Source organism: Palaemon carinicauda, chromosome 30 (assembly GCF_036898095.1).
Source record: "Palaemon carinicauda isolate YSFRI2023 chromosome 30, ASM3689809v2, whole genome shotgun sequence".
NCBI classification, from domain to species: Eukaryota; Metazoa; Arthropoda; class Malacostraca; order Decapoda; family Palaemonidae; genus Palaemon; species Palaemon carinicauda.
In genome coordinates, this window is record NC_090754.1 from 60048275 (window position 1) to 60074059 (window position 25785).

At 48.0% G+C, this 25785-nt stretch overlaps 1 protein-coding gene across 6 annotated transcripts in view; it reads left to right on the forward strand.

Annotated features, from left to right (window-relative positions):
* The window catches only part of LOC137623199 (transmembrane protein 135-like), a 232253-nt gene that overhangs the window by 142006 nt on the left and 64462 nt on the right, over nucleotides 1–25785 (forward strand). For all 6 annotated transcript variants that reach the window (XM_068353909.1, XM_068353903.1, XM_068353908.1 and 3 more), the window contains 3 exons: nucleotides 12610–12690; nucleotides 13124–13291; nucleotides 13914–14054. In XM_068353909.1, the coding sequence (XP_068210010.1) occupies nucleotides 12610–12690; nucleotides 13124–13291; nucleotides 13914–14054 (390 nt within the window). The remainder of the gene's footprint in view (nucleotides 1–12609; nucleotides 12691–13123; nucleotides 13292–13913; nucleotides 14055–25785) is intronic.

A 25785-nucleotide genomic window follows, 5' to 3' on the forward strand; every position in this document is an offset into this window, starting at 1 on the left:
TCTCTGTCCTCTTGGACACCTTCTCCATTAGCACTTCTAGATCCTTCAGAGGGAACAGCGACTCACCCCCTAGGGGTAGGCTACGCACCACTTGGGCCTCTCTGTCAGGGATTTTCCTTGACAACTTAGAGAGCACTGTGTCTCGTTTTCTAAGCACCCAGTTGGCCGTTAAGGAGAGTGCTTGGTAAGCCATGAACTTGAGGGCTTTCCCCCCGGAGGTGAGAAGGTCCGTCAGGAGTCCCTGTTTCTCAGGATCTTCGGGGTCTGTGGAGGCTCGTACGTTCACCAACGTGGAGGCCCACCAGTCCAGCCATGAGGAGACGTTCACAAGATCCATTGACATCTCCTCCATCATGGAGGCTTCAGTGGGTGAGAAGGAAACAGGGGCTGAAGAGGCCCTTTCGTCCGAGCCGCCTTGTCCCAGGATGTCCAAGGCTGGGTCCACCCTACAGGGACCTGGGCGCCGTCCCTCTGGAATATATACCTTGCCCTGTGACTTGAGACCTTGGAGGAGTTTGGAGGCACTCTGGGACTTGGGGGCCTCCGCACTGCTGGCCACCAAGTTATCAATGTACTCTTGTCCCAATACTAGGTCTGGGGCGAGAGGAAGGGTCAGGGAGGACTTCGGCAGGGCGTCGCGGTGAGTGAATCTCAGGAGGCTCGACCTCCAGGCATTCACCTTAGGCGCCGAGGGTTCTGGGATCCCATGGAGCCTCCTGATGAGACCTACCACCCTTCTGTAGGCGGAGTCCTCCGACGGGGAAGCCTCGCCTCCGTCGGCCGAGGCCTCGGCCTGGCGTGGGGGAGCCGGGTTGCTTGGACGGTAGACAGGGCGTTCTCCTCTTGGTTCCAGGGAGGTCGACCCGTAACCGTAGGGCGCTCCGTACGAGGGTGGATCTCGCCGTAAGGCGGGAGCCACCGGCTCAGGGAGGACCCTCGGCTGCCCCAAGGCTCTGGAAGTGGAGGACACGGTCCCGGTGGGATGACCCGACCACGGGAACCGGTCCTTCCTGCTCGATGACCCGTAGACCCATTCGCCGCCGGGAGAGGCATCCCTCCTATACTTACGGGAGTGAGAGCGGGGGCGCTTCCTGCTGTGCCGTGACCTTGACCTGGAGCGGGAACGATCGCTTTTAGCCCGCTCTCTCTTCCGGTGTCGTTTCTCCCTGAGTTCTCCCCCGGAGGATGAATCCACCTCTGAAGAGTCTGAGGGCGCCACGTTCCTCGCGTAACGGTTGCTCGAGTGATGCGCGGGGGAAGCTCTTCGCCGTCGGTCGTCCGAGACAGGATGTTGGAGGAAGTCTTCGGGAACTGCTGTGGAGATCGAGGGCACTGAGTATACTCCATCCCTGCTAGGAGGCCAGGGGCCCAGGGACATGTCCATCCTTAGCGGTGACCTCCCCGGAGTTTTCGGCAATTTCCACCCGAAAGCACCGCTACTCGGGCGGCGAACTCTAGCGTGGTTGTCTTCTGGCGGGGGAGAGCCCGACGCACCGGCCCACGAGAGCGGAGGGGACTCCGATATAACAACACTGCCCCATACGGGGTTTTCCGAGGAAGCGTGATCCCTGCCACGTGGCCCGATCCACCCGAAGCACTAGCGGACCTTCCGTTCTCTCCAGAGGGGCCAGCCCTTGATTCTTCCCTCACACTGGGTTCACCGGGAAGAACGCTATGGCTAACTATAACACTGGGGGCTTGGTGCCCACTCCTCTGCGAAGGAGACGGAGAAACCGAGGCTTCGTCGGACCGATCACTGACCGACGGTAAAGAAGACACGCCACTCACTTTCTTGGAGGAACGCTTAGACAACTTCTTCTTCTTGGTACTGTACCGTACCCACTGTATGCCGTCCCAACTTACGCACTCCGGACACGTGTCCGAGGAGGAGCAAACTTTACCCCTGCACGTGGAACAAATGGAATGAGGGTCCACTTCTGGCTTAGAGAGGAAAGCCCCACACGACTTTCCGGCTCTAGGACCAGGGCAACGACGCACATGCTCCATCGTTCGCACACGAAGGGCCAACACTATCGAGTTACAAGCACACTGGGATATACGCAAGGGGGACGTACTGAAACACTTGCGAATAACGCACTACGCAGAAAAAACACAAGTCCCCACACTGGAAACACGTGGAATCACAAACGCGCCAAAGGATCGAGAGAGCGAGAGAGTGAGATGTTTCACATCTCACGACCAAGGACTTAATGGCGATGCAGACCCGGAGAAGCAGTGACCCGCTCTGATCCTGCCCTCAGGGCGTATCCTGGCGGCGGGGGTAGAAACTATATGGAGCGGGATAGGGGGATAACGGCGGGAAAATCTTGGTCGAGATTGAGAGGTCACCAAGTGACTCCTATAGAAAGTAGTTCTCGGTGAGTATATTGTGTCGGAACAAATAGATTTTTCGCTTCGCTCAAAATCCGTTTTTTCAAAGGCTATTGTGGATATGGCCGTGGCCCGAGACCGGAGTAAGGGCCACCGGAGGGTCGTATCTAAACAATATGAAGCCCGTCCCATGTAGTAAACAATTATAAATATGACAATAGAACGAAAGTCATTGAGAATCCCTCATGGCGGAGTATAACTCAAGGCGGAGTGGAAAACGTTCATAACTACTCCCGAGCCGTAACGGGGAGAGGATGAAACACGGACCAAAATAACGCTAACAATTGAAAAGTCACGAAAAATAAATAACTCGTAAGTTATCATCCACCCAGAGGGGGAGAGGTGAGGGAGGGAGAACCCGTTGAACGCACAAAACGGAAAACGGGAAATCCGCTCCCCCACCGGAGCTAAGAAAGAAAACGAGAGAAAGGGGTAACTCGTGACTGCGAACAGAAAACGGGGACCCCAAGCTCTCGCTCTCTTAAACACAAAAACAGGACTAAAAAACAAACAAAAACAGGACTAAAAAACACAACACTATTATAAACGTATAAAAAAAACCTGTACATCCATAAAACACTACGATCGAAGAATAGCAACTGCTAAAACTTAAAATAAATAGCACAGTCGAGTGACGAACGCCTCGGAGGGGCGGGTACTAAACAAATACAAAGCTAAATCGCTATCTCGTTCGTAGGCTGGACTTACTAGCAAAAAGTACCATGAGCATAAATACACACAAAAAAAAAAAAAAATAATAACGGTTCTAAAGGCATAAGGCCAGGGACTTAACCAAGAACCTAAGTGACAGAGTACTAAACGGGCAGACAAAGATGAATTCCCAAACAAGTGAACAAACAATGGCCGCCATGAAAGGCCAGACGGGAATAATAAAACGGACTATACTGGATATAAAACAAAAGCTCGGTACAATAAAAAACTGTCAAAACAAACTATGGTACTTAACATTGGAATGTGTAAAGATGGAGCTTTGGACTTGACAAAATAAATCCACGATTGATGAAAAAGACCGAGAGCACCACAAAACAAATCAACACTTTAGATTCCAAAAAGAAGGATGATGTTCAGATGGCGCTCGCGTTGTGGCGTGGGTGGTGTGGCGATGGGGGTTGGCTAGGGCCTTTGTATCGGCCCATCCCTTTGACGAAGGAATTAACTAAATGGAAGACAACCTGTGAATAGTGGATTTCACGCGCCTTTGCTTTATACACGACACCCAAAAGGTGCTCGCGCGAGGGTTGTAACCTCAGCATTCCATGCTTTTATCTTTCTCTGGTATAATTGGAAGGTTTTATCAGAAAAGATATACAAGAAGGACTCTTTTCACCGGGCGCCACAGGTCTCTCCCCAGAAATAGATTTTTCCTTCGTCAAAATCCCTTTTTTGGGCTCAGGCCTTGATGGAAGTTTACCAGAGCATTAATGTATCTGTGGATTTTCAATAGTGCCGTTCATCTCGAGATAAACTTTCCTTTGGTCTTCTGGACCTAGAGACACTTGATGTTACCGTTATACATCCTTCAACTGATCATGGCATATGTCAGTGCTTCCTGCCCCCTACAGGGAAGAGTCTGGGTAGACTTTAGGAAAAAACCCGAGGATTGAGTTCAAGGAACAGACTAGCAAACAGTTTGTATATTAGTGTCGTCATATACATAAAGCATAGTTTGTACTTAGATGGTTTTGACTTGTGTAGGTTACTGATACCTCCCGAGTCTGGTTGTTAATAGAGACAGACAGACATGAAGGAAACCTTGATTCAGTAAGATAAACAGTTTAGTACAATCAGTCCTTACCTGGTTGTTTGGAACAGTAATAACCTTAGTTCCCAATGTTTTCCTAAATATCAATAGGATCAAAAGACACTCTGACTTTTATTCATAGGTTAGAATATTTGGGGCGAAATGAGATGCAAATATTCCTACTATTGTTTATTACAATAGAAAATAGAAACCATGGTTGTAACAATCAATTACATTTTACGCTGAATGAATCTGCATAAAAGCATAATAAGTAATAACAGAAATATAATAAGCTTCACCTGAAAAGGGAACACAAGCCACTCTATGGGAAATATGCAAAAATTTCACCATGTATTCTGTTGTTACAAAGAACACTATACATATAAGTATGCATGGCACATGTGTTAGTCTATTATGCTTAATGTCACCTGTGTAGTTAGAACAGTCTATAGTGTCGTCACTAGACACATCACTCAACATGATATACCTTAAGAGTCTATCATGTACACCCTTCACTAAAAGTCCCAAATAGTGCACTGTTCTTCGCAGAAATCAAGCGGCAGGTTTTAGTACACTACCTGCTGCCACCACAAAATGTTTTATCTCCTGTAATTGCTTCGCATAGTGTTTGAAGAAGACTCTGGATGACTTCCATCCAGTATAAGCGCGAAGGCTTTCAAACGACATAGTCTAAAAGAAATTTAGAGACGAGGCAACTTTCCTCGGATCATGACCTGCGGGTGTACTGTCTGGATCCGCTCTGCGAATAAAATAGGTGATTTTTGCCCTTATCTGTTTCAAGGATAATGTTGAACCTGATGCTTCTCCCCTGAAAAGCTGACCTCCCTTAAAGTCTGAAGTTCTATGAAGATAGACCTTTAAGCATTCTACTGGGCAGAGGGATGCTTCTTCCTTCAGAGGGCAGATTCTCCAGGGACCCCATCTCTTAGTGGGCAGCTCGTTCTTGGTGAGAAACGTTGGGTCCGGAAAGAGGTTCAGTTCTCCGCAGTCTGTGAACTGAATGTGGCCATCCCTCGAGAGGGCCACTATTTCACTGACTCTGGCTCCCGAGGCTAGTGCAAATAAGAATATCACCTTTTGAGTCAAGTCCTTTAGAGAACAATCTTCATTGTTCAGAGTTGATGCTAAGTGAAGAACCTTGTCCAGAGACCATGAAATGGGCTTTGGAGGGGCTGCGGGCCGAAGTTTAGCGCAGGCTTTGGGAATCTTGTTGAAGATTTCGTTAGAGAAGTCTACCTGGAAGGCGTAAAGCACTGGTCTGGTTAGGGCGGATTTGCACGTAGCGATCGTATTGGCTGCTAGACCTTGTTCGTGGAGATGGATGAAGAAGGACAAACAAAAATCCGTAGAAATCTACTTAGGTTTCTTTGCCTTGACAAAGGCGACCCATTTTTTCCAGGAAGACTCGTATTGTCTTTTTGTTCACTTTGACTTGTATTCTTCTAAGAAGTCAATACTGTCCCTAGAAATTCCGAACCTTTTCTTGACTGCTAAGGTGAGAAAATCATGAAATGAAGGTTCCAGGATTTCTGTGATGAAGCTGAGACAGTCAATTTCTGCACTTGCTGAGTCAGAACTGGATCCGGCAACGGGATCAGCTTCAGACATAGTTCCGTTACCAGGGGGAACCAAACGCTGTTGGGCCACTTGTGGGCCACTATCACTGCTGTCCCTTGAAAGGATCTCAGTTTGTCGAGGACTTTCAGCAGAAGGGTGGTTGGAGGGAACAGGTAGATCTTGGACCATCTGCTCCAATCTATAGACATTGCATCCGTCGCTTCTGCTAGAGGATCCTCGTACGGGGCTACCTACCGGGGTAGCTTTTTGTTGTCGCTCGTTGCGAAGAGGTCTATCTGCAATCCTGGGACTTTGCGTAAGATGAAGGAAATGATCTTGCGTCTAGGGACCATTCCGACTACTGGGTTGAACCTGGAAAGAACGTCCGCCGTCACATTGCGGAATCCTTGAAGGTGGACTGCTGACAAGTGCCATCTCTTCTCCGCTAGTTGGAGGATGGCCAGTATTACCTGATCTATTTGAGGCGATCTCGAGCCCTGTCAATTTAGGCATCTCATTACAACTTCGCTGTCTAGAACCAGTCGGATGTGGATCGAACAGCGAAGTTTCAGTTTCTTCAGTGAGAGAAAAACTGCCATGGCTTCCAGAAAGTTGATGTGGAAGGTTTTGAAGAGGGAAGACCAGGTTCCTTGGACTTTCCGGTGATGAGAGTGGCCTCCCCACCCTTCTTTTGAGGCATCCTTGTGAACGGTGACTGACGGTGGAGGTGGTTGCAAGGGTACCGTCTTCTTTAGGTTCTTGACCTCCGACCATGGCTTGAGTAGGGATTGCAGACGATTTGGTATAGGTTTCTTTAGATCTCTGTGAGCGTTTGATGCATATTTTCTCCAAACTCCTGATGCATCTTTTAATTGTGCTCTCAACACTGGATCTGCCACTGAGGCAAACTGGAGGGACCCCAACACACTCTCGTGTTGCCTTCTTGATATCCTGGCGGATTGAAGGAGTCTCTTGACAGATCCCGCTATCTCTTTCCTCTTTGATGGAATGGAAAGGCAGTGTGACTGTAAGTTCCAGTGAACACCCAGCCACTGGAAGTTCTGAGCTGGAGATATACAAGACTTTTCCAAGTTGATCTTGAATCCTAGGTGTTCCAGGAGCTGGATCACTTCCTTGGAGGTTTGCGTGCACTCCTCCTTGGATGCTGCCCACACCAGCCAGTCGTCCAGGTAGGCTACCACCTGAATTCTCTTTAGGTGTAATTGATGAATGACTGCATTCGCAAGCTTGGTGAATACCCTTCGAGCTATGTTTAGACCAAAGGGCATGGCTCTGAAGACGTACTGTCTTTTCTGTAGTTTGAATCCTAGGTAGGGGGAAACTTGATGGTTGATTGGGACGTGCCAGTACGCATCCGTCATGTCTATGAAGACTGTATATGCCTGTTTGGGCAAAAGGGTCCTTATGTGCTGAAGCGTCAGCATTCTGAACTTGTAGTTCACTATGAACTTGTTGAGTGGTGATAGGTCTTGAATGACTCTGAGCTTTTCCGAGTCCTTCTTCGGAACACAAAATAGCTTTCCTTGGAATTTGATGGACTTCGCCCTTCTTATAACCCTCTTGTTTAAGAGTTCCTGAACATATTCTTCCAATATGGGGGTTGAATGTTGGAAGAATTGAGGGAAGTTTGGTGGAGTTGTGTTCCAACTCCACCCTAGTCCATTCTTGACTAGGCTGTGGGCCCAGGGATCGAAGGTCCAGCGATCCCGAAAGAGGAGAAGTCTCCCTCCTACCGGTAGCATCTCACTTTGAGTGCTGGTTGGAGGATTTACCTCATTGACCACGTCCACCTCTGTTGCCCCTGCCTCTGGAGGGGTGTTTAGAGGATCCTTGAAAGGAGCCTCGAGACTTCAGCCTAAAGGTCGTAGACTGCCTTTCGTAAGCTGGGGTGAAAGCAGGTGACTGTGTCGCCACCGTATGGGGCAACAGCTGGAAGGTGGTGGTTGGTTGTGCTACCGTCTGGTGCACCGTGGCCATGGGAAGATGATGATGTTGCCTGGGACGAGAAGGCACTCTTGGTTGTTTCGTCTTCTTTTTTGGCTGGGGACCCTCTTCAGTAGAAGACTTTCTCTTGGAGGACAAGCCCCACTTGGAGAGGCTTTGTCCACGACCTCTTTGACCACTTCGCTTGGGAAGAGGTCTTTTCCCCAGATGTTGGAAGCTATCAGCTTCCTTGGTTCGTGCCTCACCGCAGCCGAGGCGAACACGAACTCCCTGCAAGCCCTTCGGGCTTTAATGAAATTGTACAGGTCTTTGGTGACCGTCGCCAAATGAGCCTTGGCGAAGACCATGTACATGTCTTGGGTTTCTGAAATGCTTGCCATTGTCTCTAGCCCCGTCTGCAGAGACATAGAGGCGGCAAGACGTTCTTTTGTCTCCTGCTCCCTGCGCAGGAGAAAGTCCGACAACTTCGGGAGGTCTTCACCGAACTGTCGTCCGGCAATGTCTGCCTTCAGCTTCCCGACTGTGAAGGTGTTGTGAACATCCTTCCAGTTCGCATCATCCGATGGAAAGGCGAGAGAAAAGGGTCTACACTCCTCGAGTGTAGGACAAGGTTTTCCTGCCTCAACCGCCTTTAAAGCTGCCTTAAACCCTTTGTCCATAAAGGGAAAGGCACGAGAGGGCTCAGCAATAAAGGAAGGGTGATTTTTGCTGAGAGCCAGCACCTTGGAGCTAGTGAAGGCCCTCTCCTTCAAGGTGTTGGTAAATAAGGCCTGGGCCTTGGGGAGGTCAAGAATGATGACCTCTTTCGGCTCTGTCTCCTCTTTGGACGAAGGTTCCGTCCTCAGGCAGACATAGCAATCCGGATAGGCCCCTTTGCTGGGCCAGAACTCTACATCATCTACTGGGACAGTGCCCAGTTTCTCGGAGAGGAAGATCTTCCCCCCTGACATCGGCATATGCTCTGCATACCTCCAAGGATTGATGTCAGAGAAGGCGGGAAGATCTTTGATGTTTAGCTTTTTCGGGGCTAAACGCGTTGCCATGAGCTGGTGCATCTCCGTCCGAAGAGAAGCCTCCTTCTCAGACGATTTCTTTTGCATGTCCTGGAACATGGACAAAAGCGAGTGCAACGTACTAGTGATCGAGTCTAACTGGGGGGCAGAAGAAGAAGTCGAAGGCACCAGCTCGGCCACCGTAGCTGATGACACCGAAATCGTGTCGGCTTTCTCTGTTTCGCCTTCAGGAGGTACGTCATCCTCCTGTTCCGGTTCTTCTACCAGGAGATTATGTTCAGTCTCCTCTGAGACAACCGACATGTTGTCCTCTAATTGGATGCCCTTCAAGGCGTCCGATACAACAGATTCTATCGGAATCTAGACGAGGGGAATCTCAGGTTGAGCCTTGGGAACGATTGCATCCGAAGATGCCCTAGGGAACAAACAGTCCCTCATCCTCTCATTAGGAAGATATGGGCCAGAGGTGTTCTTCTGAAAACCTCTGACCCATTTTCGCAGCGTATCTCTTGCTGCATCCCTTGATGCCGTAGACTTTTGATCATCAAAAGCCTCCTTTACCAGTTTGTCACAAACGGTACATACCTGTGGGTTCCAATACTTAAGAGATCCCTTCGTGATTGCGCAGCGAGCATGGGCCCTGCACATGTCATGGCCGCAGAAGTTCCTACTGCGGACCCTGCAGAAGTTGTTCCCGCACTCGGAATGCTCCTCCTGTAAAGAAAGAAAAGCATATAAGTATTCGGTGAAATTCTCAGATTTCATCATACATATTTTAGATATTATTTAGCTTAGGATAGGGTAAGCTAGAAAAAAAGGAAAAGACACCTACCTGTGTCTCCTGGCCAGCCCATTGGTATGACCTCCTTCAATATTGAATACTAAATTCTTAACAAATTTATGGGAAGATAATATCCTTGGATATAAAGTGTCTTCTTAACACTGTCTTCTAGATTCAATATTGGGGATTTTGGAAATGGTTGTTAACCATTAAAAAGCAGAGAGAATCGCTCTCTAAATGTGATGGTCTCACAATAGGCTGCCCATGAAGCACCTTGTAGGTTTGAAAAAATAGTATCGGCTACAGCACTGACTTCCGGCGGTATGCCGCCAGTACTGCCGTGCCTGCCGGCATATGCCGCCATGTTCTGGGCTATTGAAGGTAAGCACTGCCTTCAGGATGATGGGCGGCAGGTCGCCGGCAGCCAAAGGATCCCTCTATCAAGTAGGACCCGCTGGCAGCTGGCAGCGAATGTTTAGACTTGGGTGGCCGGCCGCCGGTAGACAACATAGTTGCCAGCGGCCGGTCAGAGTATGCCTATTGCCGTTGGGTCGTCGATCAGCGGCGTCCATGGCAAGTGGCGGCAGAGCTAAACTGCCGGCAAACAGGCCTCCAACATGGCTGCCGGCAGTCGGCCCAAAATAAGGAAAGGCAAAGGAAAAGATAAGATGGAGGAAGGCAAAGGCTCAGCCTTACCGGTCTACATCCGGAATGAGGGTTCAAATGGAAGGGGGAATTATATTCGGCCTTCCATCCAACCATATCCCATCCATATTGGTAGCATGGATATGGAAGGCAGTCCAAGGGAGGACTGAAGAACACTAAGAAAGGTGTAAGTTCCAGCCACAGGGGACCCCAGGCCAATTCTTCAGACTACCCATAGGGTTGAATGTAGAATGACGGCCAGGGTATGTGAAGGCTAGGCCAACACAAAAATGACAGCAGGGGAGGGGCAAGGGTCCTATAGGTGAGGTAATACCCGAAGGCACTACCCGACCTGAGCGATTCTGATCCCATAGTAGACAACCTCATAGTTGGGGAATTCCATTCCCCAGGTTGGGTTAGTCTAAGCGAGAAGGCGGCACACAGGACGCAATCTCGAAAGGGAACAGAATCTCGTACCAGAGATCTTAGGCAGTGGAAGAAATCAGTTCTTCGGCCTAAGATCTACCAGCACAGGACTGTCTGCTAGGCCATGGGAGGAGGAAATGTCATATAAGACCTCCAGGGTATGGACTAGGGAGGTCTAGCCTCCTGTAAAGGCAACCTAACCTGACTTGGGAAATCATTTCACCAAGATGGGCGGTTGCCAAACACAGACATTCTACTCTGATGTCCCGTTCTAAGCTCAAAACCGACTCAGTGGTTAAGAGAAAGAAATTAAACACCCCAGTAAAGATTTGCCAGAACTCAGTTCAAGGCAAAGCTAACCGAGGATAGCCTAGGCTAGTCAGAGGGAGGAGGAATTGCTCTTAAATCTCACCAGGAGATTAGTATCGACTTGAAAGGTATAGGAGGTGTCAGTCTCCCCTTAAAAGACAATACAAGAGCAATTGGGGACATGTATGAAAGTATACTAAACCCCCTAGGCTAGTAGCCTATGTGCAGTGAGAATCATTCACCGAAACTCTCTCGTATACTATCTTGGAAGAGGAAAATTTATGCAGCAATATCTTAATTGTATAAAATATTGCCTGAGCTTCAATAAAACTTTACCAGGAAGGTTATATCATGCATGAAGTGTGCAGGTGCCTAGGCTAGGAAGCCTAGCACTTGTGAGGCTCGGTCATAATTAGCCAAATCCACGACAACAAAGGCATAATATAAAAATCCCTAGCTAAATTGCTAAATAGCTAAAGTTATAAAAGTAAACGATGCCGGGAAAGTCGTTCTGGCTAACTAAATGTTCAAGAAAGAACAACCGCGTCCATGACGCCATCCGGCTGGCAACAGCTCTTGTTACGTTAATTTCGATCTCAATCGAAGAGTAAAACTGGCAAGACCTTACATTTACACAATTCAAAGATATTACTTAACTTTCCAGAAGCAGATGAGGCTGGTGAAGACATCATAGCAACGAAATAAGTCCAAAATAGCGAGAGATAACACGGGATAAACACCGGTCAGCAAAGCTACAAGGAAAAGAATGGCTAGATGGTGCCACGCGGTGTCGGGGTGGCACCTGTTTACAGTACAGTAAGAGCGTTGCCTATAATTCTTGCCACTTTCCCCTCAAAGCGAAAACGCTATTAGGGGTGTAGATAGCTATGCGACGTGTCAAGGATACGTCCTCTGATATTATGCAATATCCTTTTTAAAAACTTAAGGGATATTTGCTCCAGGAGTTAGAATTCTGGATACCTTTGGTAAATTCTCTGGGATATATCACTGTAGTCAAATATAACCTAGGAAGCTACTAACGAAGGAACTTCCATCAGGACGACATGGCCTGAGCCCAAAAATTTGCAAAGAGAAAGATTTTTGTATTTATGAAACTGAAATCATTTTGAGTTTTGAATTTTTATCTGTTAAAACTTTTGATAATTAATTTTTTTTGCTTCATTTTAAAGGATCATTAGTAACTTGCATTATAATGTAGGAATTATTTTTATTAAATGCTGTAAGTTAGTAGAGGGATGTTGGGGTACTACTATGGTATTTCAAGTATGGCCGACCAGTAATAGGGGTTTCATATTTCATGTCTGGAAGGTAATCTTTTGTAACTGATAGCTATTGTTCTTTCTGAAGATGTAAATATCATAGGGTATTTTCAAACATTGTAATAGATGTTACGACTGGGAAAGTAATTTGATAGACACTGTTATTTATACTGTATAGTATAGGTATGTTATACTTTTTATATTTGTATTTGTGTAAAACTTTGGCTAAATAATTTGGGCAAACTCTTATATAAGTACCATTTTTTTACAAAGCTTTTGATATGATTTTAGTCTTAGTAAAGACAATTTTTTTGTTATTTTTTTCTACATCAGTTCTGTTCTTGATGTTTAGGTATAGATTATATTAAAAGTTACGGCATACTCATTGCCTATACCGTAAATGTATTAATTGATTAACTATTCTTATTTCAATTTCAATATTGTTACTTTTTATTTCAGAGAGAAAAATTGGTAGAATTATTTAGGACTAAACATGCTACTTGTCCTCATGAAAGGGGATGTCTTTTGTACTTTGCTAAGGTATGATATGTTTGTATATTGGTTTTCTATCTTTTCTATTATTATTATTATTATTATTATTATTATTATTATTATTATTATTACTATTATTATTATTATTATTATTATTATTCTAGTTGGAGATGCAAGATGCTGTAGAGAAGATTTATTCAGCTCTCTAATGCAATTTTCAGTTTCTCAACGTTATTCATTTGTTTGTTAGACTACAAAACAAATACACAAAAAAAGATTGACACGCGACGTCATTGCTCCTGCCCTCAAGTCATGAGCTCTTAATATTGCATAATGCAAGTCTGCTGTTAAATGACTTATCATTATCTCGCTGTAATCTTAATCTTCCTATATCTCCTGTATTGTTTAGTTAGAAATCATGTTGCCTGATGAGTGTATTTGCAAAATTTTTATTCTGTTTAAGAACTTTTTCTTATTTCAGAATGCGTGTAAGGGATTCATTAATGGATTTTTACTGCAGTTAGCTGTAAATGTTTTACCCTACCTTCCTCGCCTAATTAGAACCCCGTCAACGGTATTAAAGATACTCAGGAATCACAGAAATACAGAAGCTGGTTTGTTTGTTGCATGGTTCACTTGTGTTTTCAAGGTGAGTGATTGTGGCTGAACGTTATGTTATTTTGGTTTCATTTGCTGTGCCATAATATTGATTGATATCATCATTATCATTTCCCATCCCTATTGACGCAAAGGGCCTCAGTTAGATTTTGCCAGTCATCTCTATCTTGAGCTTTTAATCAATACTTTAACTTTCAACATCTCCCACTAAGTGCTTCATATTCCTCATTCATAACATTCAACATCTCCCACTAAGTGCTTCATATTCCTCATTCATGTAGGCCTAGGTCTTTCAACTTATTTTGTGCCTCGTGGACCCAAATTGAAAGTTTGGTGAGCTAATCTCTCTTGGGGAGTGCGAAGAACATGCCTGAATCATCTCCATTTACCCCTCACCATGATCTCATCTACATAAGGCACTCAGTAATTTCTCTTATATTTTCGTTTCTAATCCTGCCCTACCATTTAACTCCCAATATTCTTCCGAGGTCTTTGTTCTCAAATCTACAAATTGTTTTGGATATTGTTATCATTGTCATACCACGACTCATGTCCATACAGTAACACTGATCTCACCAATCCGATATATAGCCTGATTTTTATACTGTATTATTATTATTCTTAATTCATATACTACTATTATATTATTCCAGAGCATGTGCTGTGTAGGTCGGTGGTGGGATGGGACGGAATACCCATATCATGGGGCATTAGCAGGCGCGTTATCTGCATTTGGAATGTACTTCTATTCTGCTCCATCACTGGCCTCGTATATATTATGGAAAACTTTTGAGGTAAGTTATATTCCTATGATTATTACCAGTTACAGTACCTTTTCTTTGCTTCCTTTCTATGGTTACCTTTAACATAAGGGTTATTTGCCTCCTTCCATTTACTAAATGACTATGTTTCTGAACCATACATAATCACTTGGGTAAAATAGATTTAGATTTTCACTTTATCTAGCATTTTAGATAAACATAACGTGAAATATATCTTTATTTTCACTTTATTTAGCATCTTAGATAAACAACAGGTAAAATATAACTTGATTTTCAATTTACTTAGCATTTTAGATAAACACAGTGGGTGAAATATATCTTGATTTTCACTTTATTTACCATATAAGATAAACAGTGCCCATGTCAGTTCCCACAATCTTGCTTTGATACACAGTACCAGCCTCAGTTTAACATTGCCTTCCCAGCAGAAAGGGGATCCTCTGTCTGATATTTTCCATCTAATTTTTCCTTTGTTCCGTAACTGAATACAAACCACGCTATTTACATGGGGTAATTACTTCGGCGCAGCCGATGACGAGCCATAAAGTTTTAACGAGGGTTTCCTACCCCACCGCTAGTTAGCAGGGGGGTAGGGAGGGGTAGCTAGCTACCCCTCCCCCCTCACACACACCGGTGATTAACTCATTTTACTTTTGTGAGTGTATGAAGTTGGCCTCTATTTCTCTTTATGCGTACGTGCCCTGGACTTCCCGGCCGCCCTTGTGGGACCTTTATGTCGGCCGTGGAAACGGATCCTCGCTCCTTATGCCCTCAGTGTAGGGGCCAACGGTGTGATAGTTCTAATTTGTGCATTGAGTGTAGGGAGTGGTCTACCTCCCAGTGGGAGAGGTTTGCACGGCGACGTAAGAAGAAGGCTAAAAGGGATCTTTCTCCTTCCGAGAAGCCTCGGAAGAGAGAAAATCCCAAGTCTTCTTCCGCCACCCATTCCTCCTCCGAAGCTCCCGCTCGGGCGGCCTCTTCCGAGAGGCCGGCGAGTAGTAGCGTAGACCGTAATGTTGTTGATGTCATTAACCGATCCCGTGGTGAGGGAGAGGTCGTTGCCCCTCCCCTCTCGTAGTAGGTGTTTGTTTCTACCAATGATCTTTTTCAGCTTTGGGCTTCCTTGGGGCTACAGGGTTCCCCCTCCAAGGAAGCCCTGTTTGACATGATCAAACGGGGTGCGGCTGCCGAACAATCGTCAACCTCAGCGGATATAGATCGTCTGTCTGTGGTTGACGTTGTTGTGTCGGAAACATCCCGTGGGTCTGGCCAAACTCCCGTTCCTGTGGCTGCGGTAGCAGAAGGCTCTCTCTCCCCCTCCGAACATACTTCGAGGGAGGAGCTTAGTCCCACGGTCTCTCCTTCCATTGAGACTCCCTCTCGGGGGAGTTCTCTGGTAGAGACGCCTCTTTGGAGGCCCAATGATGGTCAGCCTGCTGATCCCACGGCCCCTCCTGGGCGTATAAGGCGGAAGGCTTGTCCTCCCCTTCGCCGTAGAGGCCTTCCTTCCCCCTTTAAAGGGGTTAGGAGGCGCCTCTTCGGCTCGTCGTCACCACAGTCCTCTGCGGAGGAGACGACTCGCCATTCTCCTGACCTGCCTGCTACCAACCTTGACCTCTCCAGGGATCGTTCGCGATCCCCTTCGGAGGATGGTTGTCCTGCAGGACAAGGTGAGCTGTCGCCCAGACCTTCGACATCTAAAGCTGCTGACGCACTTTACACGCCACCTGAGACTGCCACTGCGCAATCTCCAGACCCTTCTGGGTCTCAGGGACTTGAGCGCGAAACTGCGCCTCTCGCCCCTAAGCGTAAGGCTCCGCCTGCGCACCCTCCTGCTGCTGTTATTCCTGAGGTTCCTGACAAAGCGCCTCGGCGCTCACCCTTAGGCGTTCGCGCCACTGTTCCTGTTGTACGCCAGGGTTCCCCTGCGCGCCCACGCCCATCGGCGCTCCGTCGCCCTCCAGCAGTTCCTGAAGTAGCGCGCAAGCGCCCAACTGCGTAGACGCGCCCTGCTCCTGATATAGTGCCACCGCGCTTGCCTGCGCACTCACGGCCAGTTCCTGATATGGCGCCTACGCGTCCATTGGTGCCCCAGCGGCCTCCTGCGCCCACGCGCCCTCCGGCTCCTCGCCACCCCCGTTCCTGTTTCATCGCGCGCGATCCAGGAGGTTCCTGAGTTGGCGCACAGGCGCCCTCAGATTCCTACGGACTCGTCGCGCCCTGCGGGGGATAGACGCGATACGCGTCCCCGCGCGATTCCAGCTCCAGCGCTCACGCGCACTCCAACGCGCCCACGTGTCGCTTTGAACCCATCGCGGCCACCTAGGGAGGTTCGCTATACTCGGGAGGCTCGCGATACGAGAGAGGTTCGCGATGCACGCCCGCGCGCAGTTCCTGTTCCAGCACCAACGCGACCACGCGTCGCGACGACTCAGCTCGTTGCCACAGAGGTTGCCAAGCCAGCGCACGGGCGCTCATGGCCGCCTCTGGAACCGCGCGAATCTACTGCAGATACGATTGCGCTCGACGCGCCAAAATCGAGCCCTGTTGCTGCTACATGCCCCGTGCCTGTCTTTAAGACAGCGGTGGTTGCGCAACTAACTCCAGAGCGCCCTCACGCGGCTCGCACCACGCGACCTCCAAAGCAGCGAACTCCGGTGCGACCTGTTCCTGATGCGCGCTATGAGCGCCCACAATCGCCAGCGCAACTAGCGCTTACACAGGCGAGTAAACCGATCCAACCAGACCGTCACCAAACCTCTCGCCCCTAGGTCGCTCGCGACCCTGCTCCCTCGCTATCGCGCCCTCGGCCGGTCCTCCCGGACACGCGCTCGCGCCCTCCCGTTATCTCGCGTCCTTCGGGGCCGCACCAGTTCGCTGCGCGCCCGTGCGTTCGGCCTCCTCCTGTTCCAGCTCCTGATCGCCTCGCGCCCTCGGCTGGTCCTCCCGGACACGCGCTCGGGCGCTCCCGTTATCTCGGGGCCGCACCAGGTCGCTGCGCGCCCGCGCATTCGGCCTCCTCCTGTTCCAGCTCCTGATCGCCGCACGCCTACACCATCACCTACGCGGTCTCGCGGGCATGTTCCCGCTCAAGCTGCCATGCACCCCCGCGCCCACGCTCCCGCTCTGTCGCCAGCGCGCCATCGCTCCTGACCATCCTCCTGCACGCCATCGCACCCCCGCCCACGCGGGTGCGCACGCGCGATTTCCCAGCTTCGCGCCCTCCTTTCACGCACGTCCCTGCTCTGGGCCCGGCACACGAGCCCCAGCGCGATCACCGACAGGCGGATTCTTCCTTGTCGTGTTCTCCTCCCTGCAAGCGAAGACCAACGCGCTCGCCAGAGGGGGAGCGCTCCTCGGACAGGTCTAGGGGTTCTTCTCTTACAGCCTTGCAGGCGAACCCTCGTTTGTCGACTCCTCTTAGGGATCCTTCGATCCCCTTCCCTCCAGAGGGAGTGTCAGACAGCGCTGCTGTCAGTCAACAATCCTGGTTCGACACCCTACTCAGAGCTCTCGTGCGGGCGATTAAGCCAGCCTTCTCTGATTCGGGTCGCGAGCCAGCGGCAGATTCCTCCCCCCTGAAGAGGAAGAGAGGAGTCTCTCCCGTGGATCCTCCTCCAAGGCCTGTGCTGTCCCTGCGTAGATCCTTGCGCAAGGCTCCTACTCCCCCTCAGACATTCTCGCCCTCCCCTGCGGAGGAGGATTACTCCTCCTCAGGAGAGTCGGTCGAGCAGGACCGCACCAATGGAGGACGTTCCTCCTCTTCCCGAGAGGTCTCCTCGTCCCGAGGTGGAGAAGGACCTGCCTCCTTCGCTTCTAGAGTCCTGCATCCTGCCCAGGAGGGAACCTAAGGACTCTAAGACGATTCCCAAATCGTCAGCTAGGATCAGACGAACAGCCCAGAGCTGTCGAGGATGTCCACGTTTCCCCCCAGGAAGAGCCTCTGGGGTCCGGAGACTTCGCTGCAAGTCCGACAGGAGGCGAGCACCAGGAGTCAGAACACGCGTTCTGGCAAGTCCTGACTCTCGTGAAGAACCTTAATGGGATTCCAGACCCTGAGGTCCCACCTCATGAAGGTAAGGACACGGTCCTGGATCGCATCTACGGCACTCAGAAACCCTCTAGGGCCAGCGCAGCATTGCCCTGGTCCCAAAGGATGAAGAGTGCCAGAGACAAGATCGAGGGCCAGCTCGCGGAGCTTGCCTCCTCCAGCAGATCCAGTACCGGGAATAAGCTCCTCCCTCCTCCTCGAGTCCATCAGAGGAGGTACTTTGAAATCCTCGAGGAGTCTTCGCTGAGCCTTCCCTTGCATCACTCCGTGGAAGGACTCACAGGGGGAGTCCCTCTTGAGAGACTCTCCAACTGGCACGTGTCCTTCTCAGCCACTGAGATCCAGAGCCAGGAGAAGGTCATCAAGTGCGCCATGCAGGCCACTTCATGGCTCGACATCAGGCTGGGGTCTCTGGGCATCCTGGTGCGGTCCGAGGACCTCTCCAAGGAAAGCACCAGGAAAGCGATGGAAACCTTAATCCTCTCGGGCATTCTGTCCCACCAAGTCTCGAGCTTGTGGGCCAACTCGATCCTCAAGCGCCGGGACGCTGTTGCCGAGAGGTTCCACCATAAGGTTCCCAGCGTCGAGTCTAGTAGGCTCAGACTTTCTTCCGTTCTCGGTAAGAGCTTGTTCGAGCCTAATGACGTGGAGCTCTCTGCCGAGAGGTGGAGGAAATCCAACCAGGATTCCCTCATCCATAGGGCCCTGACATCGAGGCCCTACAAGCCTCCGGCGGCCCAGCAGCCCCGTCCTGCCAAAGATACGAAGAAGACGACCGTAGCAACGAAGCCCAAGGTGTCTAAGCCCTTTCCTGCCAAGGGCAGGAGGGGAAAGAAGTCCTCCAGGGGAGGCAAGAACCCTAGAAGCTCCGGCCGAGGTCGGAAGCGCTAGGGTTGGCAATCCCCCTGTGTGTCCACCAGTGGGGGGATGCCTGCAGAGTTGCGCAGCAAGGTGGCAGCAACTCGGGGCGGATGCCTGGACGGTCTCCGTGATATCTCTAGGGTATCGCGTCCCGTTCACAGCATCTCTCCCTCCCCTGACAGCGAATCCAGTGCCGTTGAGCTCTTTTACCATGGGATCGGCAAAAGGGCAGGCCCTTTGGGCTGAAGTCCAGACTATGTTGGAGAAGGACGCTCTCCATGAGGTCGTGGACGGGTCCCCAGGCTTCAACAGTCGACTCTTTCTTGTGAGAAAGGCGTCTGGTGGCTGGAGACCAGTCATCGACCTCTCGACACTGAACGGGTTTGTCAAGCAGACTCCGTTCAGTATGGAGACGGCAGACACGGTCAGACTTGCAGTGAGACCACGAGACTTCATGTGCACACTGGATCTGAAGGACGCGTACTTCCAGATCCCGATCCATCCGTCTTCAAGGAAGTACCTGAGATTTTGCCTAGACAACAAGATCTACCAGTTCAAGGTGCTGTGTTTCGGTCTCTCCACAGCTCCTCAGGTGTTCACCAGAGTCTTCACCATCATCTCTTCATGGGCTCACAGGATCGGCATCCATCTCCTTCATTACCTGGACGACTGGCTGATCCTGGCAGACTCGGAGGCATCCCTTCTTCGCCACCGAGACAAGCTCCTTGAAGTTTGCCAGGATCTGGGGATTGTGGTAAACCTCGAGAAGTCCGCTCTGCAGCCCTCTCAGAAACTGGTATATCTAGGCATGATCATAGACACCAATCTCCACAAAGCCTTCCCATCAGACAAAAGGATAGCAAGGCTGAGGAAGGTTGTGAAACCTTTCCTCAATCGAGAAGAACTCCCAGCCCAATCGTGGCTTCGTCTCCTCGGCCACCTCTCCTCTCTGACCCGTCTCGTCTCCAACAGTCGCCTCAGAATGAGATCCCTTCAGTGGCGACTGAAGTCTCGGTGGAATCAAGGACTCGACTCCCCGGACATCCTGATCCCCATGGGATCTGCGGAACGAGCGGACCTCAGGTGGTGGGTGACAGACGAGAACCTACGAAAGGGAGTGGATCTTCTCGTCTCTACCCCGGATTTGATGCTGTTTTCGGACGCATCAAACAAGGGGTGGGGTGCTCACGTTCTGAACCACAGGACCTCAGGCCTCTGGTCAGAATCAGAAAAGTACCTTCACATAAACCTGCTGGAGATGAAGGCCGTTTTTATGGCACTTCAAAAGTTCCACCAAGTCCTGGCGGGCCACTCCGTAGTGGTAATGAGCGACAACACCACGGTAGTGGCTTACATTAACAAGCAGGGAGGTACCTTTTTGGAACAGCTGTCCCATCTTGCAGTAGAGATCCTGAGATAGTCCGAAGTCCACTCGATATCACTTGCGGCTCGCTTCATTCCAGGCAAGAGGAATGTGCTCGCCGACAGTCTGAGCAGAGCGACGCAGATAGTGAGTACCGAGTGGTCTTTGGATCCTCGGATAGCCAACAATGTCCTGACTTTGTGGGGTTCCCCGACTGTGGACCTGTTTGCTACGGCGTTGAACACCAAGCTTCCGCTGTACTGCTCCCCAGTCCCGGACCCCAAGGCCCTCTGGCAAGATGCCTTCCAACAACGGTGGGACAACGTCGATGTGTACGCCTTTCCCCCATTCTGCCTGATGAGGAGGGTCCTCAACAAGACCAGAACATCGGTCAATCTCTCGATGACCTTGATAGCTCCGCTATGGCATCATGCAGAGTGGTTTCCGGACCTTCTGCAGCTCCTCACGGAGATCCCGAGGGAGCTCCCTCCACGTCACGCGCTACTCAAACAACCACATTCCAACATCTTCCACAAAGCCGTAGCTTCGCTTCGACTTCACGCCTGGAGACCCTCTTAATGAGAGAATGCCTTGATGAAGTCATTAAGCTTCAGCACGGCATTTAATTCCCGTGCTGAAACTTGGTGACGGGCAAGAGGGCTCTCGAACTTGGGGAAATTGCTCCCCCAGTTCGAATCTAAATTTCTCTCTTTTACCTTTTTCTTTTTCTCAATACTACTTCGACCTTATCCTAATTTCACAAACTTTCTTTAGTCTTGCTTTCCAAACTCTATGAGAAAAATTTCCCTCATTATATGTGTGTATATATTATGTACATATATATTTATTTATTTATTTTTTTTTTTTCTTTTCTCCTATGGCTTGGATGTTTTCACATCCATTGTAGCCCCGGCGGGGATGTTCATACATCCTTTATTGCTGCCTGCTTTGATGAGTGGGAGGAGGTATCGCGGTTGGGAGGTGTTTGCATTCAAAGCTATATATGAGAGTATTGGATGATTTCAGCCATCCCGAAGATGGTTTGGACCTTTTTGGCAGAACTATTCTCAAGTGTTGGGTCTTCGGAATCCAGGGGGATCCAATGCTTGGGGTAGGACTCTCGGCTTTTGGCCGGAAGCCCGTCATTATAGATATGGGGAGGATGATTCCATAATTTCTTGGTCTCAGTCCTAACAGGCGGGTTCAGCTTACACCTGTGCCTCTATATCTGTTTTGATGCTATCCTTCGGGTAGGGTATGGAGTGGACCATCTGGGAAGTATACTCTCATTGTGCCGATAGTAGAGAGTGCAAATTTCCTTTCCGACGCGTGATGGCCTAACATTCTCGAGCAGGTACATCAAACTAACTCTTTTCCCTCTCTTTACTATAATGGATTCTTTAAGGAACGAACCCCCATCCCCTGGATACGCTGACTCTCCCCCGGCACTGTTGACGACCTCTGCTAATGTGATAAGGGATAGCTCTGTTGATGACCTCGGAACGGGAAAGGACCATTCTACTGATATTTCTAAATCGAGTAATTTGGGTAACACGAGGAAACTTCGAATCCTCCATGTTACACAAATTTCAATAGAAACAAATTATGATGATCTATGTAAAGCATTTGAATGCTATGGATGCATAAAAGAAATAAGGATGAAACTTGTAGCTGAAACTTGGGATTCATGGATATCTTATAGTAGTTATGACGAAGCATTTAGTGCAATAAGTAATTTGAATAATATTAAAATTAATAACTTGAATGTCGCGGCTGCTCTCTGCGATAAGGTACCAAAAGATTTAGATGTGTACAGGCCTGCCGATTGGTTGGAAAAAGGCACAGATTTAGTCATGCCCTCCCAGAGAAATCCAAAACCACCGATGTGGCTTATAGCTGAATCAAAGGGGGTTACAGGGAATTATTTTAAAATATGCAAATTGATTCAGAAAAAAGTAGGAACTATTGCACCAGGCGATATATCTCGTTTCGGAAAAAATAGTTTCCTTATCCATGCCAAATCCAGTACACAGTCGGTAATATTGTCCAATATGAAAATAAATAATGATGACATTAAGTTAGATGTCAAACCCCACCTAAATTTTAGCTACGGAAGGGGCGTAGTTTTTAACAGAGACCTATATGATTTTACAGAGGAGGAGATACTGGCCATGTGTCCATTAAATGTTTGGAAAGTTCATAAAGTCCCAGGTACATCAATGATAATCCTTACGTTCCAGGATGCTGATGTACCTTTTCATATTATTATCGAGAACGAAAGGATTAAAGTAAGACCCTTCAAGCAGAAGCCATTGCAATGCTTTAATTGTTTTAAATTTGGGCACCCGTCCAAAGTTTGCAAAAATGAGAAGATGTGTGGTATTTGCTCCAAATCTTACCATGGAGAGTGTGCACTTGGAGCCAGGTGTTTAAATTGCAGCTCGAATCACAAATCCACAGACAAGATCTGCGAGCTATATAAGTTGGAGGAAGCTGCCCTCAACAAATCAAACTTAGAACACATAAGTGTGACCCATGCCAAAAGACTATTAAATAAATCAAATACATATGCTAAGGCATTAAAATCAAACCAACCTAGCACTGCCAATAGCTCAAAAAAAAGTATACTATCTGACAAAATGTCAAATAACGAGGTAACCTTATCACCTCCTGAGGCTTTACCACGGTGTATTAACACTAGGTCATTGCCCCTTGCTGTACAGCCTTCAGCCGCCATTACAAAAAGTAATACAAACCTCTCTCAGGCCATGTCCTTGCCTGATCTGATGGAGGTTCCACTTAAGACTAACTTACCTGATGCACCTGTCGTGGGAAAGGTGCAAAAACCTCGAATCCCACCATCTATTAATCGCAAAAGAGAGAGACCTCCATCTCTCTCTCCACCCTCCATTAGAAACGTTAAGGTTATGACATCAAATAAATTTGATGTTTTGTCTGTTGATGTTTCTAATGAACCAGAAGATGGACTGAATAAATCAGAAATTCAAGTTGAGGTCCACCATCCACCTCAACAAATAGATAAAAAGAATACAAAGAAAAACACCAACGTTAAACCCAACATAACAAGACCACCTCTGAAGAAACATACTGGTAATAATGTTACATTAAAAACTGCTAATGGGAAGACCTCATCCAAGATGTCTTCCAGAAATAATCCATAGTTTTCTCCTCCATTTTGCAATGGAACTGTCAGGGTTTAAGGGCGAAATATGAAGAACTTAAGCTCCTAATTCATGAGCATTCCCCCATAATTGTATGTCTACAGGAAAGTATGCTTGATTCTAACACTCCTAGTCCTCGAGAGTGTGTTAGCTATAGAACACCATATAATCAACAAGCAGGGAGCCATGGCGGAAGTCTCATGTACATTCGTCGAGATGTTCCCCAAATACCCATGTCTATACGTACAACCCTGCAGGCAGTTGTTGTACAAATTGATATTGGGAGAAAATATACAATATGCTCTCTGTACTTACCTCCAAATGATAATATTTTATATGATGATTTAGCAGAGGTCATTCAACAACTCCCTCAACCTTTTCTCTTACTGGGAGATATGAATGGTAGACATCCTTTATGGGGTGATGTTTTGGCCAACACAAGGGGCAATATTATCTCATCAATTGTGGAGAATGAGGATGTGGGACTCCTTAATACCGGAGAGCCCACACACTTCCATGTTCAGACAGGTACTTTGTCATGCATTGACCTTTCAATTGCAAGCTCTAACTGCCTTCTTGATTTTGATTGGAGGACATTAGATGATTGGCATACTAGTGATCATGCACCAATCATTATAAACACCAACAAGGGTCCGCCTTTGCAAAGATCGCCACGTTGGAATCTAGACAAGGCAGACTGGGTTAAATTTTGTGAGCTAAGTGAAATCGAAGGGAGAGCAGAACAGTTTGAAAGTATTGATGATGCCATAGACCTACTGAATGGAACTCTTCATACAGCAGGAGTCAATTCAATTCCCAAAACAACAGGGTTATTCAAACGACGACCAGTCCCGTGGTGGTCTTCAGAACTAACTGCACTCCACAGAGCCACAAGAAGATCTCTAACACGATTGCGTAGACGCAGAACTGATGAGAATTTAATAATGTACAAGAAATGTAGAGCACAGTTCCGTCGTGCCATGAAAGAAGCAAGGCGCCAGTCATGGATGTCTTTTGTTTCCTCTATTAACAGTAGAACACCACCATCTTCTGTGTGGAGGAAAGTAAAAAAGATAGCTGGCAAATTCACCCCCAACCCACCACCAGTGTTGAAGGTGAATGGCCAGTATGTAACTGAAGCAAATGAAGTTAGCAATGCCCTGGCTAATCATTTTTCAAATGTATCCAGCAAGTGTGAAGGAGCCCCTGGTCACCAGTATAGGAGCACTGAAGAAAAGAAAATTTTAAATTTTGCAACGAGAAGGGAAGAGTCGTATAATTCTCCTTTCACTGAAAGAGAATTTGATTCCGCACTTGCTCATTATTATTATTATTATTATTAAATGCTAAGCTACAACCCTAGTTGGAAAAGCAGGATGCTATAAGCCCAGGGGCCCCAACAGGGAAAATAGCTCAGTGAGGAAAGGAAACAAGGAAAAATAAAATATTTTAAGAATAGTAACAACTTTTAAATAAATATTTCCTATATAAACAATAAAAACTCCAACAAAACAAGAGAAAGAGAAACTAGATACAACAGTGTGCCTGAGTGTACCCTCAAGCAAGAGAGCTCTAACCCAAGACAGTGGAAGGCCATGGTACAGAGGCTATAGCACTACCCAAGACTAGAGAACAATGGTTTGATTTTGGAGTGTCCTTCTCCTAGAAGAGCTGCTTACCATAGCTAAAGAGTCTCTTCTACCCTTACCAAGAGGAAAGTAGCCACTGAACAATTACATTGCCGTAGTTAACCCCTTGGGTGAAGAAGAATTGTTTAGTAATCTCAGTGTTGTCAGGTGTATGAGGACAGAGGAGAATCTGTAAAGAATAGGCCAGACTATTCGGTGTCTGTGTAGGCAAAGGGAAAGAACCGTAACCAGAGAGAAGGATCCAATATGGTACTGTCTGGCAAGTCAAAGGACCCCCTAACTCTCTAGCGGTAGTATCTCAACGGCCGGCTGGTGCCCTGGCCAACCTACTACCTACTACCTATACAGCCCCTGGACCCGATGGAATTCCATATGCAATGATTAAACATGTACATTTTAATACAAAGCTATTTATTTTAAGCATTATTAATAGAATATGGCATGATCATAGCTACCCAAGTGTTTGGGAACTAGCCATTATTTTAGCCTTTTTAAAACCCGGTAAAGACAAGTTTTTAGCAGCAAACTATCGTCCTATTGCATTGACATCTTGTTTATGTAAAATCATGGAGAAGATGGTCAATGCAAGGCTGATATGGTACCTTGAAAAGAAAGGTATTTTATCACCGATTCAATG